Source organism: Lepidochelys kempii, chromosome 17, assembly GCF_965140265.1.
Source record: "Lepidochelys kempii isolate rLepKem1 chromosome 17, rLepKem1.hap2, whole genome shotgun sequence".
NCBI lineage: Eukaryota > Metazoa > Chordata > Testudines > Cheloniidae > Lepidochelys > Lepidochelys kempii.
Window position 1 is genome coordinate 16,628,714 of NC_133272.1, and position 15,478 is coordinate 16,644,191.

Sequence of the window (15,478 nt, forward strand, 5' to 3'; positions counted from 1 at the left end):
AGACTTAAGGCATTTTTCACCAGGTAACTTCAGTCGGCTTTGGGCCAGGCCCTAGATGAATCCAGGTCTCACCTTCCTTTGAGCCAGTAGTGGCTGCAGCTGCAGCTGTCCCCGAAGTCCGTCCCACAGGGCTGGAGTGTTTCCCTGCCCTGCCGGGGATTTTAAGTCCACTTGGCTTCAGCATGTTTGTCTCGCTCTGTATCTCAAGCTAGTAGCTGCCCGTCTCTTGGAGGGTTTTCCTACTGTCACCCAGTCAGGCTTCTAGATGATGGACCCCTTCTTCCATCGTCACAGACCTGGAGAAAAGAAGAGCACAAAGAAGTCGGACTCAGTTCAGAGTGCAAAGATGGTCTTGTGGTTAAGGCACTAGACTGGGACCCAGGAGATCTGAGCTCATTTCCCACCACCGTCACACATTCAGATTCACAGCATTTAAAGTCAGAAAGGACCATTAGATCATCTAGTCCAGCGGTTCTCAAATGGGGGTCCGCTGCCTCCTGGGAGTCCGCGAGCCCTTTCAGAGGGTCCACGGAGCTTCATGGCTGAAACCCGGTGCCCCGAGCCCCAGTGCTGAAGCCAGGAGTGGCATGGGGCTGAAGCCGGTGCCCTCCTGCCCCACAGCTGGGAGCAACATGGGGCTGAAGCTGGGAGCCCCAGCACCTGCCCCCGCCACTACTGAAGCTGGGAGCTGCACTGGGAGCCCCGCCTGCCTCTACACAGCCCCTAGACACCCTCTCCCTGCACCCCAAGCTGCCCACACACAGCCCCTAGCTACCCCCTGGCTACACACAGCCCCTAGCTACCCCCTCCCTGCGCCCCGAGCTACCCCCCTGCCCACACACAGCCCCTAGCTACCCCCTCCCTGCGCCCCGAGCTGCCCCCCTGGCCACACACAGCCCCTAGCTACCCCCTCCCTGCGCCCTGAGCTACCCCCCTGCCCACACACAGCCCCTAGCTACCCGTTCCCTGTGCCCCGAGCTACCCCCCTGGCCACACACAGCCCCTAGCTACCCCCTCCCTGCGCCCTGAGCTACCCCCCTGCCCACACACAGCCCCTAGCTACCCGTTCCCTGTGCCCCGAGCTACCCCCCTGGCCACACACAGCCCCTAGCTACCCCCTCCCTGCGCCCCGAGCTACCCCCTGGCCACACACAGCCCCTAGCTACCCCCTCCCTGCGCCCCGAGCTACCCCCCTGCCCACACACAGCCCCTAGCTACCCCCTCCCTGCGCCCCGAGCTACCCCCCTGCCCACACACAGCCCCTAGCTACCCCCTCCCTGCGCCCCGAGCTACCCCCTGGCCACACACAGCCCCTAGCTACCCCCTCCCTGCGCCCCGAGCTACCCCCTGGCCACACACAGCCCCTAGCTACCCCCTCCCTGCGCCCCGAGCTACCCCCCTGCCCACACACAGCCCGTAGCTACCCGTTCCCTGCGCCCCGAGCTACCCCCCTGCCCACACACAGCCCCTAGCTACCCCCTCCCTGCACCTTGAGCAGTTTTCAAACTTTTTGAACTGAGTCCCCCCCCTTTGAGTTATAGTTTTGGTTGCGTCCCCCCACAGCCCAGACAGGGTGGGTGGCCTCCTGAGTGAGTCGGGGGGGGAGGCGGCGCTCCCTCCCTGGACCCCGCTATGCGGAGCTGGCTCAAGCCCTGCCAGTCCTTGCACCCCCCAAAATAGAAATAAAACTATGCCTATGCCCAAGGGCCCCCCGGCCCGGAGCCCCTCACCCTCTACCGGGCCCTGGCATTTTTAGAGCCTATTGAGGGGGGTCCTCAGCAAGTAAAAGGCTGAGAACCCCTGATCTCACCTGAGCTCCCGCATATCACAGGCCGTGACATGTCACCCCAATACCCCTACGCTGAACACAACGACTTGTTAAATGCCTTTCAGCCCTCAGGAGCCAAACCTGCTGTGTACCACCCATGCCGAGGCCCCTGCGATGACAGGGAAGTGATCAGGTGAGATATGCCCAGATGATCCTAGGAGGCATCCATGCCCCATGCTGCAGAGGTAGGTGAGGAAAACCCCAGTTTGACCTGGGGGGGAAATTCCTCCCAAATCTGGTGACCAATTTAACCCTAAGCATGAGTGAGGGACACCAACCAGGCACTTAAGAAAGGGGGTTCTCTGTACCACCTCAGAGTGCCAGTCCACTCCATGCGGTGTCCCATCTCAAGCACACTCCCTGTGTGACCTCGGGCAAGCCAATCTCTCTGTGCCTCAGTTCTGTATATGTGAAATGGGGATGAGAAAACATCCTTTGTCTGCCTCGTCTATTTAGACTGGAAGTTCTTCAAGTCAAGCTCTGACTCGCACCCTGCATATGTACAGCACCTTGCACAGGGGGGCCCTGGATGCTATTCTAACATACTAGGGCATTGGTCCAAATATCCCAAAGCAGGTTTCGAAAAAGCTCCCTAAAATTACCCATATCTTGTCTGAATCTTAACCATTCAGAATTAATCTGTCGATAGCCAATCCTGCTCCACAACAGAAGTTTTGCTGTGGACGTCATCAGAAACAGGCTAGAACCCTGGCTGCTGGCAAGGAAGGCACGGAAATTTTTTCTCACTTAGTACTAAGCAAACGCATTACTGCAGAGCTCCAGAAGCACTATACTAAAAGGATACCAGCACTGTCAGGACGTGAGGAGAAGCACAATGTAAAGAGGCAGCTGGAGCTCATGGATTTATCACAAGACTGGGAACAATGACCTTCTGAGGTCTAGCCCTGGCTCTGACACTGAGTCACTCTAAGGCACTGGTCAAGTAACTCATCTGGTGTCAGCCCTCCACCCCGAAATCTGCCAACACAAGCTGGGTCAACAAGAGGGAGAATACGGGCAACACTCCAGAGGCTGCAGCAAGTGGACATAGAGAAGAAGGGCACAGGGGAGGGGAAAACACAAAAACAAGGAGAATTCCAAGGCTTTTTAGTCCTGAGTGCTTATAAATACACAAGACGCTCAGAGTAAGTTTCAGCAAGGAAGATGTCCACATGACATCAGCTTAGGGAACCAAGAAAGGAGGGAATTCATAGTGGTGGGGGGGAAAAAAACACCAGAGGTGAAATTTTGGTCCCATAAAAGTCAACAGCAAAGCTCTCATTGACGTCAGTGTGGCAGGGCTTTGGGGACCTGCACACCCCCATCAGACTCCCAAGCTTCCTTGGGTGAAATCCTCTCCCCATTGCAGTCCATGGGAGCCCAGAGTACTCCTCGCCTTGGAAAAGGCTATCAGGACAAGAGGATTGGGGATACCCAAAATCTGAAACCACTTCTGAAAAATGTTGACTTGTACCCGGACTGTGACAATGAGCAAGATCGCAGCAAGAGCCACAAATCTCGGATCGGCTCATCGACAGAACGGGGGAAAGCGACAAACTTCTCCGCCCGCCTCTCCCTGCAATCGGAGGTGTGACTGCAGCTCGGGGACAGGTGAGCCGTGTGAGCCGGTGGCCAGGGTTCCGGATGGGCCTGCCCCTGCATTGAAACATGGGCCACTGCATCTTCCCTGCTATTTTAACTGAACAAACTAGATTAAAGCCAGAGCAGATATGCCCACCTGAGCTGTGATCCCACCTCCGACTGCAGTGTAGATGTCCCCAGAGAGAGGCTGAGGGACACAGTCTTTCAGCATTTTAAACAGCAAAGAGCAGGTGTTGCTGCTGCTAAGAATTAGACTGGTGGCTTTTTGGAACTGGACCACCTGATTTTTAACCCTGCTTAGTGAAAAGTAGAGAGATCCTGAGAGGGGGAAAGAACCTTGCGAGTAAGAGTCCAGTACAGATTCCAAACCTAAGCCCAGCTTTGGGTATTTGCCATCCATGCAATCCAGACTTGAAATTTCTCTGCAGAGGGGACTGTGGGCATCTGGACCGCAGGGAAAAGAAAGAGGAGAGGGTTGAGTCATAGAATTTAGAGCTGGGAGAGTCCTATTAGGTCATCTAGTTCATCCTCCAAAGGCAGTGCAGGATTATTCTCATGGTATTTTTCCTCCTATTATTTTATCCAATCTAGTTTCAAGTGGGGCTTCCAGCACTTCTCTTGGAAGACCATGCCACATTCTAACAGTCCTCACTGTCATATTCAGCCTAAATGCTTCCTTTATTAATGCTGTTACCCTCGTTATACCCATTCTCTCCTGCACCCCACTCCACCCTGGTCTTATTTTTCATCTGCTTGAATTGCTGTTGCATTTGGGAGGCCTTTACGTTATGAATTGTAGCAGAAATGCTGTTTAAATCCATTCTCATGACCCAGGTTCACAGGGTGGGTAGGTGAAGGGAGAGATTTAACAATAATGTAAGACTGAAGAAAGAAGCCTCACAGTTTATCAGCCTCAGAGCAGAGGAAGTCTCATAATTCAGGGCTTTGCAGTTACAGCCAAGCTAATTATAGGAACTTTATCATTTATTCAATGAGTTCAGCCTGCTCATCTGTTTTGCAGATTATCTGTGAACAGACTTGGATGCATTCGTTCATTATTCGGAATGGTGAGAATACCGCGCAAGCATATTGCGGCCTATGCGTTTTTCCACTAACTATGTGCGTCAACTAAATCTTCAACTATTCAGTGTTCCTGGGGTGCAACTGGCCACATGAGTCACATTATATTGTTTCTACTCCCTGCTGGGACTAACTATTTTTAAAAAACAAAACAAAAACCGGAGAAGGGAAACCAAAGGGTTTCAAAATGATCACTCAAGCACTTCTGGCAGAAACCTCTGTGCAAAAGCATTTTGGGAGGATTTTACTTTCAAAACACTCAATCAATGCTCACAAGCAAACGAATACCAAGGAAATTCATGGTTTTCATTCTGACCAACAAATGTTAGCCTGCACACGGCTTCCACACTTAACATGAGCCATTAGAATGGGTAGAGGGGCAGTGAGGATGAGCTCAAGAGCTGAACCAGTGTTCCACACGCAATACATCATGGCCCAGATTTTTCGGAAAATGTTCAGCCCCCACAATGGGGGCCAGATTCTCAACAGAGCTCCTCTCCCATTAAAGCACCAAAATAAGTCCACCTAATTTTCAAGACATCAACATGATCAGCTCTTAAGAATCTGGCCAGGAGGGTCACAATGGGAGTTTGCTGAGTGCTGAGCACTTTTGAAAATCTGGTCTTTCTGGAGGCGCCTACGTGGGAATGGAGCTCTTTTGAAAATCTGTCTTTGATTATGGGCACTGAGCCCCTGAAGATCTGCCGCTCACTGGAAATGCCTCCCATATTCCTATTCCTTTTCCCCTTCCCACACGCGGTCGCATTTGCTCGGGTTACAGCGCTTCGCCTTTCAACGCAACCCCATGAAAATGAAGGAGACTGACTCCATCTTAAAACCCCAGCCTCCCTTTGGGGAGACGTTGGGCCTGCCAGCTTGGATTCTTCTGCTCTCATTTTTCCTCTTCTGAGATGATGCAGACTACAGGGATTTTCTAAATCTCAACTAAATTCTTCCCCAGTCCCTTCCGACTAAAATCAATGGCTCTGTGTGTTCCCACAGCCAAGAAAAAACATCCCAGGAATGCACGACATGAAAGTCCTTTTCTGACAGCAGAAATTTTATATTCTCTCTTTAGAGCCAGAGAGGAGAAGATGAATCTGCGTTACCTCAGCACACTCGCAGGCATAGAAAAAAGGGAAACAGCCGCCAGCTAAGTGCAGACACAGGCTCAGAAAACAGCTTTCTATAAAAGCAACGCACCCGAGTACATAACCCCGGACAGAATTGCTTCAGAAGAACCCTAGTTAATCATCAAAGCAGCATGCGTAAAGGAGGATGCAATGATGGATTTGCTATTACTCTGAACTCCTGTTACAGGAAGCGTTTGTTTAAGAGTGGTGAGCAAACGAGAGAGGGAAAGCAGGAGTGACAGAACAAATAAAAGGGCTGAGATGCAGAAGCCTTTGTCAGCTTTGTTGGCAGAGTCCTGCTGCAGGATCCCCTGCTGGTGAGCCACTCTGCTCTCCCCAATAAGCGTGGAGCCCTGCCCTCCATATCCAACGCCGCCCCAGCTTGGTATCCCATTGAAGGGAAGCACAAGGTGCAAAATTCAGATCCTGAATTCAACCTGTCCTCCCACCCCACCCCCCTTCAAATCAATGGGATATTCCAATCTCAGGTTTTGGTTCAGCTCATCAGTGTGAGACAGGGTCAGCCACAGAATACAGATCTCGGCTTGCAAGCAACTGTCACAGATGCACGTGGCATTTGGAAATAAAATACTCTCCAAAGCACTGGTGATACGTTCCATAAAACGTAAAGGCAAAATTTATAAGTGTGAACGCCTACTATTTAGAGTCCTAAATCCACCTTTAAGCAACTAAACAAAAGTAGCCTGATTTTTAAATCTTATGGCCATGCATGCCCACGTTTGCAGGATCAGGGCCCGAAAGCAAATATAGGTAAAGAAAAAGTAGCCAAAGTTACCATCTCAGCAGTATTGACAAGAAAAGAGACCAATCCCTGCCATGCAACATGCTGCCTAGGAATACAATGTGCTGTTTGAGAAGTGGTCTAAAACAGACATTATAAAATACTGACTCATGGGAGTAACCACAACTTCAAATGGGACTGCTTGTATAAGTAACCATTTGCAGGGTCAGATCCTTGCTCTCATTTTAAGCTCTTCCCAGCTAGAACAACCTTTAGAAACCCAATTGCTCGTGCTGTTGGAATAAGTGTAATATGCCAGCTTTCCACACACAAGTACAATGTACGGGGAATGCGGCCCTCTAAGGGGAAAGGCAAGGGGGTAAATAGCCTCTCATTCATTTTTAGGGCTTGCGTGACCTTGCAGCAACACATCTGAATTATGCTCAAAGGCTCTGGCACTTTTAACAATAAAGAGGCAGCTTGTGAAGCAAAACACACACACACACACTCTCTCTCTCTCTCCTCTGTTCACAGCTGCTTTGCTAAAGAAGTAACGTTGACTCCGGACCCAGTAATAGCAAATTCATTTTGTGCTTGTGCGATATATTCCATATATACTATGGCTAAAAGATAAATAAAATTCCAAATGCTGGCAGATCATCTGGGTGAACAACGTGTTGCAGGACATTCCCCAATTTAAAATCCCCTTACACATGTTTTTAAAAAGAAAGCTGAGATTCTCACTTAATAAAACTCCAGCTCCTGGAGTCATGTTAAGTAAAACACCAAATATTGCTAGACTTTAAATGAAATCAAGAGTTATCAACACCAGAAACTATGTGTAACCGTTGATAGTTGGTGGGGGGAGAAGGGGGCACAATTTAAAGGTTTTGTGGGATGCAGCGGGGTTCAGGGCAAAGCAGATAAATCCTGGCAGAAATCGGGGAGGGGGGGGGGGGAGACATGACCCTGCATAACCCTCCCTGCCCCATGCGTCATCTCTGATCAACACCATCTCTGATTTTTGCCCTCTGCATTTTGCACTTGGTTCAGCTTGGCCTTTGAAAACAGTCAGTCTGTTTCACTTTCTAGTTCTCAGGCACTAGCCCAATCCCCTTGCAGCAAGTTTACAGCAATACAGAGGAAAAGTAAAATAAAAAACCTTTCCCATGTAATTTTTTGAAGTGACGCAAAAAAAAAATTAAACTTTGTTTTGCTAAACCATTGCAGATGGAAGGGGACTGAATTGAGAGGTGTGACTGGGTGGGGTGACCCCAGTGGTAGGAGGACTAACCCCTTGTGGCTCCAGTCCATGGGTTGGTGGTAGTGCAGGACTACTTTAATATCGAGTCATTTACTGAAGATCCCATTCCTTAAAATATACATGTAAGACCCAGAAGAGCCACAAGGGATACAAAAACGTCACAGCAGCTGCAGACAAGCTCCATGGGCTTTCAATTAGCTTGAAGAGGAGGAATAAAGGAAAAGTTTACAACTAAAATATTGGCTCTGTATTGAAGAGGATTATGGGGGATGAAAGAATCACGTGAGCGAACCTGTTTCATTACTTGGTGGTGTGCTCTCCTCTGCAGCTAGGAGTGCACCTGGCATTAACAACACAGCAAGCTACCTTGCTTCCCGATTGATGTGCTAATGGGTTCTTGGGAGAGACCCTACCAAGACAAGCAAGATTCTTTGTGCACATGTGTGGGTCGCAGTCTCTCAGCCAAAGGGGGGGAGGGGGAAATCACAAAGCAAACATCTGAACTGAAGCACTTATTCCCAAAAGGATGGAAATAAGCTATGTTAAGTTCCAGTGTGGCATCCAATACTGCAAGGAGTATTGGGAGGGGGGAATAACTAAGTCTCAGTGCAAATTAATGGGACTTAGGATCCTAAGTTACCTAGGTGCTTTTGAAAGTTCTCCCCTTATGTTTCCAGAGGGACAGGCTCCTTGCTCCCAGTCATCTTTTCCATTTCTGAAAGCTGTTCCCCCACTTGGTTGGAAATAAGCTGAATTTGGTAATCTTCCAGGCGTGCTACAAAAGAGCTCTGTTTGATGCAGTTTTTGGAGAGGGCTAAGGGTATACTTCCTATAATGAAGGAGGGATGAAAAGGCATCTCTTTAGATAGCTAGATGGCTGAGTTCCTGCTGGAATGAGGACGTAATGCTGCTGGGACTTTATGGTATTAATACTCGTAGGGCACCTGAAGATTTAGGTAGGTTTCCTTCTTACTTTAAATCTAACTGAATAATGCCTGTGGACTGAATGTGTTTGGGATGTCTCAAAAGGATGGAAAAAATGGACGTAAATATTTAGGGCTTGGACTGCCCAGACGTAGGAGAGCTCTACACACAGACACCCTAACTTTGACCAGCTCTCACTGCTAGGGAAAGCCAGAGATTTATGAGGCTCTCGGTCACACCACTTATTAAATGTGTTCTGCAGAATTAATGACCTATATGAGCGATGTTATTTATTGCTAATTCTGCTATTACTCTATCATGTACCACTGATAGGACTTGACTTTTTTTTTTTTTTTTTTTAAAAAAGAATGTATCAGTGACAACTAAGTAATTTTTATTCTACTGTTCCCTTAAACTAAAATCTTATTGGGGTGGGAAGGGGAATCTTAATTTTTTTAAAACATGTGACTTAAGTTGGTTGAAATGTTTTAAACAATTTTGGGGTGAAAAATTACATTTATCTTCATAAACAGAATTTTTTTCATAGAATCACAGAAATGTAGGGCTGGAAGGGCCCTCAAGAGATCAGCTAGTCCCGCCCCCTGCGCTAAGGCAGGGCCAAGTACGCCTGAAGTCTCTGACAGGTGTTTGTTCAAACTGCTCTTAAAAATCTCCAATGATGGTGATTCCACAGCCTCCTTAGGTAACCAGGAAAAGGGGTGAGGAAAAAGGAGGGTGGGGGGAAGGAAACCAACATTTTTTTTGAAAATCATATATCTATGAAAGTGTTAATGACAAAAATTCAAAGTGAAAAAAATGGTTCCTTTTAACAACCATGAGGAATGAAAATTACTCCAATATTTTTTGAAATTTTGAAGTTTTTTGCTAATTTTTCTGCCCTTTTTTGACCAGCTCTACTTTTCGCTAATAAAGCAACTAAACAAGTTACTAGTATATCATTCATTTTATAAAAAAGTTAAGTCATATACTATGTTGTCTTTAAACCTAGTACAAATCTCCCACGGATGTTCTTTACACAGCTCCCAGACGTGTGCCAGATGCTTCAGAGGAATGCAAAGACCTGAGGTGAAATCTTATAGAACAGAATCCCCTAAGAACTAAGGACCTTTAGAAACCTCATCAGTTTCCTCTCCAAGTGTAAGGTGCATTTCTTTGTCCTTGCCTTTTTTAACATAAGCACACAGCAACATTTATATTATAAACCCAAGACATCCCACTGCACATTCTTCTCCTCCTGGGGAGAAGATGAGAGAACAAACATGTAACGGATGTCAGCCATGTTCCTTAATGCATGACTGGAAGGTGCTCGGATACTAAGGTGATGAGCATGGAATATGTATACAAAATAGAACATAATATCCTGACTCGATTAAGTCAATGGCAAAATTTGCATGGACTTCCAAAGGCAGCATGGATTAAATCCTTGCCCTGCCCCAAAGTCTTATGCTGATGCAACACAGTGAATGAGAGTCACTACAAGCGTGGCGTGAAACAGCACAGGCCTTATAATAAGAACGTGTGGCTCCCAGTTATGGTGCACAAACACATCTTGCCACCCACCCACAGAGTATAGGCCAACAGAGGGAAAAATTCTGCCCTCAGTTCATCACAGCACAGAGTTTAAAAAACAAAACAAAAAAACTCACTCTCCCTACATGCAGGGAATTGTCTTTGTTGCCATAGGAATCCTGCAAAGTTCAGAATATCCAAACTCGCCATACGTACCAAAGAGCAGGATTTGCCTCGAGAGTAAAGTAATTCTGAAGGCAAGGCTCAAACTGTCCAGGCCTTCGTGAGGGACAGGAAATGAAGCCAGTCAAAATAAAGAGGATGATTTGATAAAGCCAAATTGCGGCTTTGCCGATACCAAAGAAAAAAGCAGATGCTGAAAACAGAGAGCAGTTTTATCTTGCTGCAGATTTAATTCCATAAATTGTTCCATCTGATCCAACGTGGTCATGCATTCACCTTTTTGCTTCTCTAATAAAGTTTCTGACCGCTTGTCAGAGATAAAATAACTATTTCTAAAGCACCAGTTAGATTAGGATTAAATCCTCAAATTTAATCAATGCATGATGGAAGGGGGAAGAAAAGATATTCCTTCTTAATTAAGAAGGCCAGAATCACTCACCAAGAAAATATTTTCTGTGATAAATAGCTGAGAGAAAAGAGTGGCTCTGTGCTATAATCAAGTTTTTAAGGGAAGGGCACCATGGAGTGTTCACTGGACTACACAGTAGTTATCTGGCAAACATAAACTTCTCTCTTTCCCTGGTGAGGAGTCAAAAGTTTCTTGATATGGTCATAATGATTTGTTGCCCTCACACTGCTCTCGCCACATGCATGGAAGATGTTCATCTCTTAATATGTCTGACTTTAATCTCTTCTTTATCCAGGTTTTCTAATAATTAGTGCATAGTGCAATAGGAAATCCTAGATGTATCTTAATTTTTTGTTGTTTTTTTTATTAAATAATCAGTCTATGCATTTATATTGCACTAATCACTGTGCTGTCTAGGCATTCAATAAGCCACAGAGACATAAGAAAACACTATCAAAGGAAGAATCTGAGACTATTGCCTAATACGGTGTAATAAAAATACCCACAATACAGAAACTAAACCAAAGTAGAAAAAACACAGGCTAAGGAGACTCAGACACCTCATCATCAACCAACTGGGGAATAATTATGAGCCTGGGCCTTCAGTTAACAGATTCAAAATCTCTATGGCAGTCAACAGGGATGCGTACTCCCCATGCTGGCAACATGCTTATTGAAAACTGAAGGATCAGCCCCTTAGATATCAGTAATGTAAACAACACAAATGACTCTGTGCTAGTAGAAGGCCCAAACCATCCCCCATCAATGGGAAAAATTCAAGGGAAGGGCCTGGAAACTGCATGACCTCCAACTCCTTGGTATCCTCCCATGGATGGAGTGGGGTTCTTGTCTGTGGAGTGGGGCTGGGATTTTGCACCAACAGGCCACATGGCAAAGGGACTGAAAGCTCCCAGAGATGCCATGGGTCCTGCCATGCATCCATGTGGGGGGATAGGAGCAATGGTACAACCATGGCAGGCAGGCAAGGCATGTCCTACTGGTTTAATCAGTGTGGGACATCTTAGGCTTGATCCAGTGACTACTGAAATCAATGGAAAGATTTCCATAGACTTCAATGGTCAAGCCCAAGTTTTTCATTGGAAAAAAAAGGGGGGGGGGAATTGTTTCTTTACAAATTTTTGATGGAAAATACTTACCAATTATCACCCAGCCCTATTTAGAAAGAGTCGTGTAGGAGACAGAATAGTGGGTAAAGTCCCAGGGAGGCAGTTAAAGAGGTATGATAAATACAGTCCATCATACAGCTCTGCAACTTACCAAACATGGCATACCTTTTTAGATCTGACTCTTTCTGTAATTAAATACATGCCCTAACATACACCAGATGTACCGCATGGTGGAGTATATCCTCCAACAGAAACCATCACTTGGGGAATGTCCTGGCTTTTGACTGCTTCATTTAACACTGCATTAAAGTTGGTGCTCGTACTCACTCAGTTATTCGTCACACCTTGGGTTTATGCATGTGGCTTGATTTGGTCATGGTTAGTAGTCTAACCTCTGCCCTTGGTTTTGATTATGAAATGAAAACAAGACTAAGGTCTTTTTTTCTACCCACGCACTGTCCCACTTTGCAGAGAGGAACCGAAAGGCAGGTGCAACATACGGTATTGAATTCAGAAAGTTTGGGGGGGGGGGAAATACACTTCTGTTTACCCGGGGGCAGCAAAGATTCACCTTAAAACAGCAGGCTACATTCTGACCCACTTGATACCCCACAGGCAGGTGCAAGACAAGGAAGTATTTAGCCCAGTGGGTTTATATTAAAGGTAGGATTGAAAGTCTTACTGCTGAAAGGTTTGATGCATCCAACTTCAAGATGGAGACTGAACAGCAAAGTGCCAACAGGCTCTTGTTTCTAAGAGAAGTTTAAGGAATTAAGTTGGATGTGTATGGAGAGAAAGGGGAGCAAGTGTAACCTGCCTCACCTACTCTCCCTTGCATACCTCTGGTAAATTCACCCTTGTGTGGGTCGAAACCTGGGAGTAGTTCCACTGAAGTCAAGGGGATTACTCACATAAGTAAGGTGAGCCAATCTTGCCCCTATGTCTACATGTATCATACTATCAAAGCAGAACAGTTTGGATGGCAGCATTTTGAACTCTCCTCACCACAAAGGAGCATCAGACTTTTTCCATTTCCTGTGGCTCCCAAAGGATCAAGTTTTCACTTGACAAATTGCCAGGCCACTGGGTAGAAACTAGGCACCTTTACTGTGCTCAGAATCCCTCACTGCACTGAATTCCAGAGAGTCTTTTGAAAGCACTTGAACCAATTACTGATGTATTTTTAACCTCCTATGCCTTGTCTCTCCAGGGAAAGGCCATTGCGTTCTAGCGGACACAGCGTGACCTAAGCATGATAGACAAGGACCATCCTGGTTAGCCGTGGAGTGAATCTTCACACCAGACCACCGTGTATGCTGTAGGTGCCACATTTGTTACAGGAATCCCATTAGAGGAACAGTGACCGGCTGAGACATAATTCTGAGCATGTCTGTCTTATATACGCAATGATACCCAACCCCCACCCCCACTCCCCTTGCCAAAAAAAAAAAGTGTCCCAATTTTTCACATTTGCTATCTGGTGACCCAACGCTGAATGCTAAATCAGATCAGTTAACACACGGGCATTCTCCCATGGAGGCAAGCTCTTCAAGTGGCCTTAACACAAGCAATGTAAGGAAACAACTAACTTGACTCACTGCCTGACCCCCAAAAGCAAAGAGCTGACCTAATGCAAGGGTTGAACCCAGAGCTCTAGGGAGAGGAAACGCTAGACCAGGGGGTTCCCAAACTGTGGGCTGCAGCTCTAACGTGCGCTGAGGCAGGCCCCAGTGGTTCACCGGAGTCACTGCCTTCTCCAGTCAAGTCAAACTGTTGGGTTTCAAAGATCCTGAAGTATTGCTTTGAGTGCCTGTTGCCAGGGATTTCTCTCGTTACAACTGGTTTACATTAAAATGAAAAGGAAGCATGGACATTATTTACAGTATTATGGTTTATATGTTCTAATCCTTAAAATTAATAATTTTCCTCAAGAAGGGTTAACAGTGGGTGCCTATTAGCAGCTGCACAGGTCGGCTTCAGGGAAAACAGTTTGAGACCCCCTGCCCTAGAGCATGGGTCTTGTGGCTGAAGAATGTATTGGCAGTAAGGACTATTGGGTTCTACTTTCACTTGAGCCAGTAACTTCGGCTTTCTGTGCCAGATGAAGAGTGAAAATAAGAGTACCAGTCTCATGGGGGGGAAAATGACATGAGGCTTAGTTCACGGATAGTTATGTGGTTTGAGATCACCAGATTGAAGGTGCTATGGAAGAGTGAAGTATCTATTATTACTGAGCCTTAAGCCACAGAGGAGGCCCTGTCACTGCTCTTGTTCTATTGCAGTCATTCTGCTCTCTGTCCGTCACTATTCTTGGGGCAGCTCGGCACTGACTGAGACCAGTTCCCAGAACCCCTCCTCCTCTTTGCTGATTCACCAGAGCACATTAAGTTTCCCACACAAAAAGCTGACCCACCCACCATGGTTCATGCTTCTCCGACTGCTGCTCTCTCTGGAGTCTCTAGACGAGTTCTGTGATTTCCCCAGACCACAGTTAACACAGACTCATTTATGTAATTCCCACCACCCATAGCGGTGGAAACAAGGCGGCCAGGAACTTAAACAATGTTTGTTTTTTGGCCAGTGTGCATTAGTCACATATAGTTTCCTGCTTAAGCCTACGGAGCACCAGAACAAAGGCCTCTTCGGAAGAAAAGCTCCGGATGACTCAGGGGCTTGGAGATGGAAGAAGGGCATTCCCCCTACAAGTCACCAGTTCAAATCCTGCCCAAGTCAGCAGCTGGCAAGTTTCAATTACTGCTACGAAGTGACTTATTACAACTAACATGTAATCATACCATCATTGTTACACTGCCCTCCCTCCTGCCAGCTTCTTTGTTCCACCCACCTCTTACCATTTGACTTTTAGATTGTAAGCTCTTGGGGCACGGGCTGACTTTGCTCTGCATTTGTACAGTGACTGCCATAAAGAAGCCTCAAGCAGAGTGGGGCCTCTAGGTGCTAATGCAACAGAGCCACAACAGTCTCATCAGATGGGTGCGCAGAGGCTTATGCAACACAAGGTAGAGGTCACAGGCTAGTTCCGAGCAGATGGGTATCCACAGTGCAGAAATCACTGTTCTGCACGGCAGTTGGATAGCAAAGTAGGCAAGGAAAGTGAACTACTCCCTCGCTCCGCTCTCTTTGCATCAGGGCTCAGATACAGCTGGCTGGGTGGGATGGGGGGAGGCTTGCACTGCATGGGGTGTACACATCCCAGGACAGGGCTATCAATCCGGCATCTTTCACCAGCACAGGATTCTTTTGCAAGAGCAGCTTTGCCGCACAGCCTGGTTTTAATCATACTTCTAATCTTACGGTTTCTACAAGCCACTGCGCTATTGGAAAGCATTCATATATTGGACTGTGGGTTCACGAAAACGGCCAAACTAAGGGCTGCCATGAAGCTCCAAGGCGAGCAAATCCGCCAATAAGCGCAAGACCCACCAAGGTAGAGGAGGAACTTTGTCACATCACGTATGAAGTTTCATTTTCATAGGGGAAAGTTGTGCTTGCTGATGCTTCAAAGGCCTCAAGACTAAAAATCTCAAGCACCATTTATGGGGATGCCTTTACAGAAGGCTTCTCCTATAGAACAGAATTTAGCAAGTTCAAAAAGCTTTTGCGCAGATCCCAACGAAACCTGGAAAAAAATTCCA

The 15,478-nt window shown here is 46.9% G+C and overlaps 1 protein-coding gene across 2 annotated transcripts in view; it reads right to left on the bottom strand.

The window, feature by feature from the left end:
- The window catches only part of CLIP2 (CAP-Gly domain containing linker protein 2), a 122,302-nt gene that overhangs the window by 97,509 nt on the left and 9,315 nt on the right, over positions 1-15,478 (bottom strand). For both annotated transcript variants that reach the window (XM_073315254.1, XM_073315253.1), the window contains exon 2: positions 73-296. In XM_073315254.1, the coding sequence (XP_073171355.1) occupies positions 73-184 (112 nt within the window). In that variant the 5' untranslated portion in view covers positions 185-296. The remainder of the gene's footprint in view (positions 1-72; positions 297-15,478) is intronic.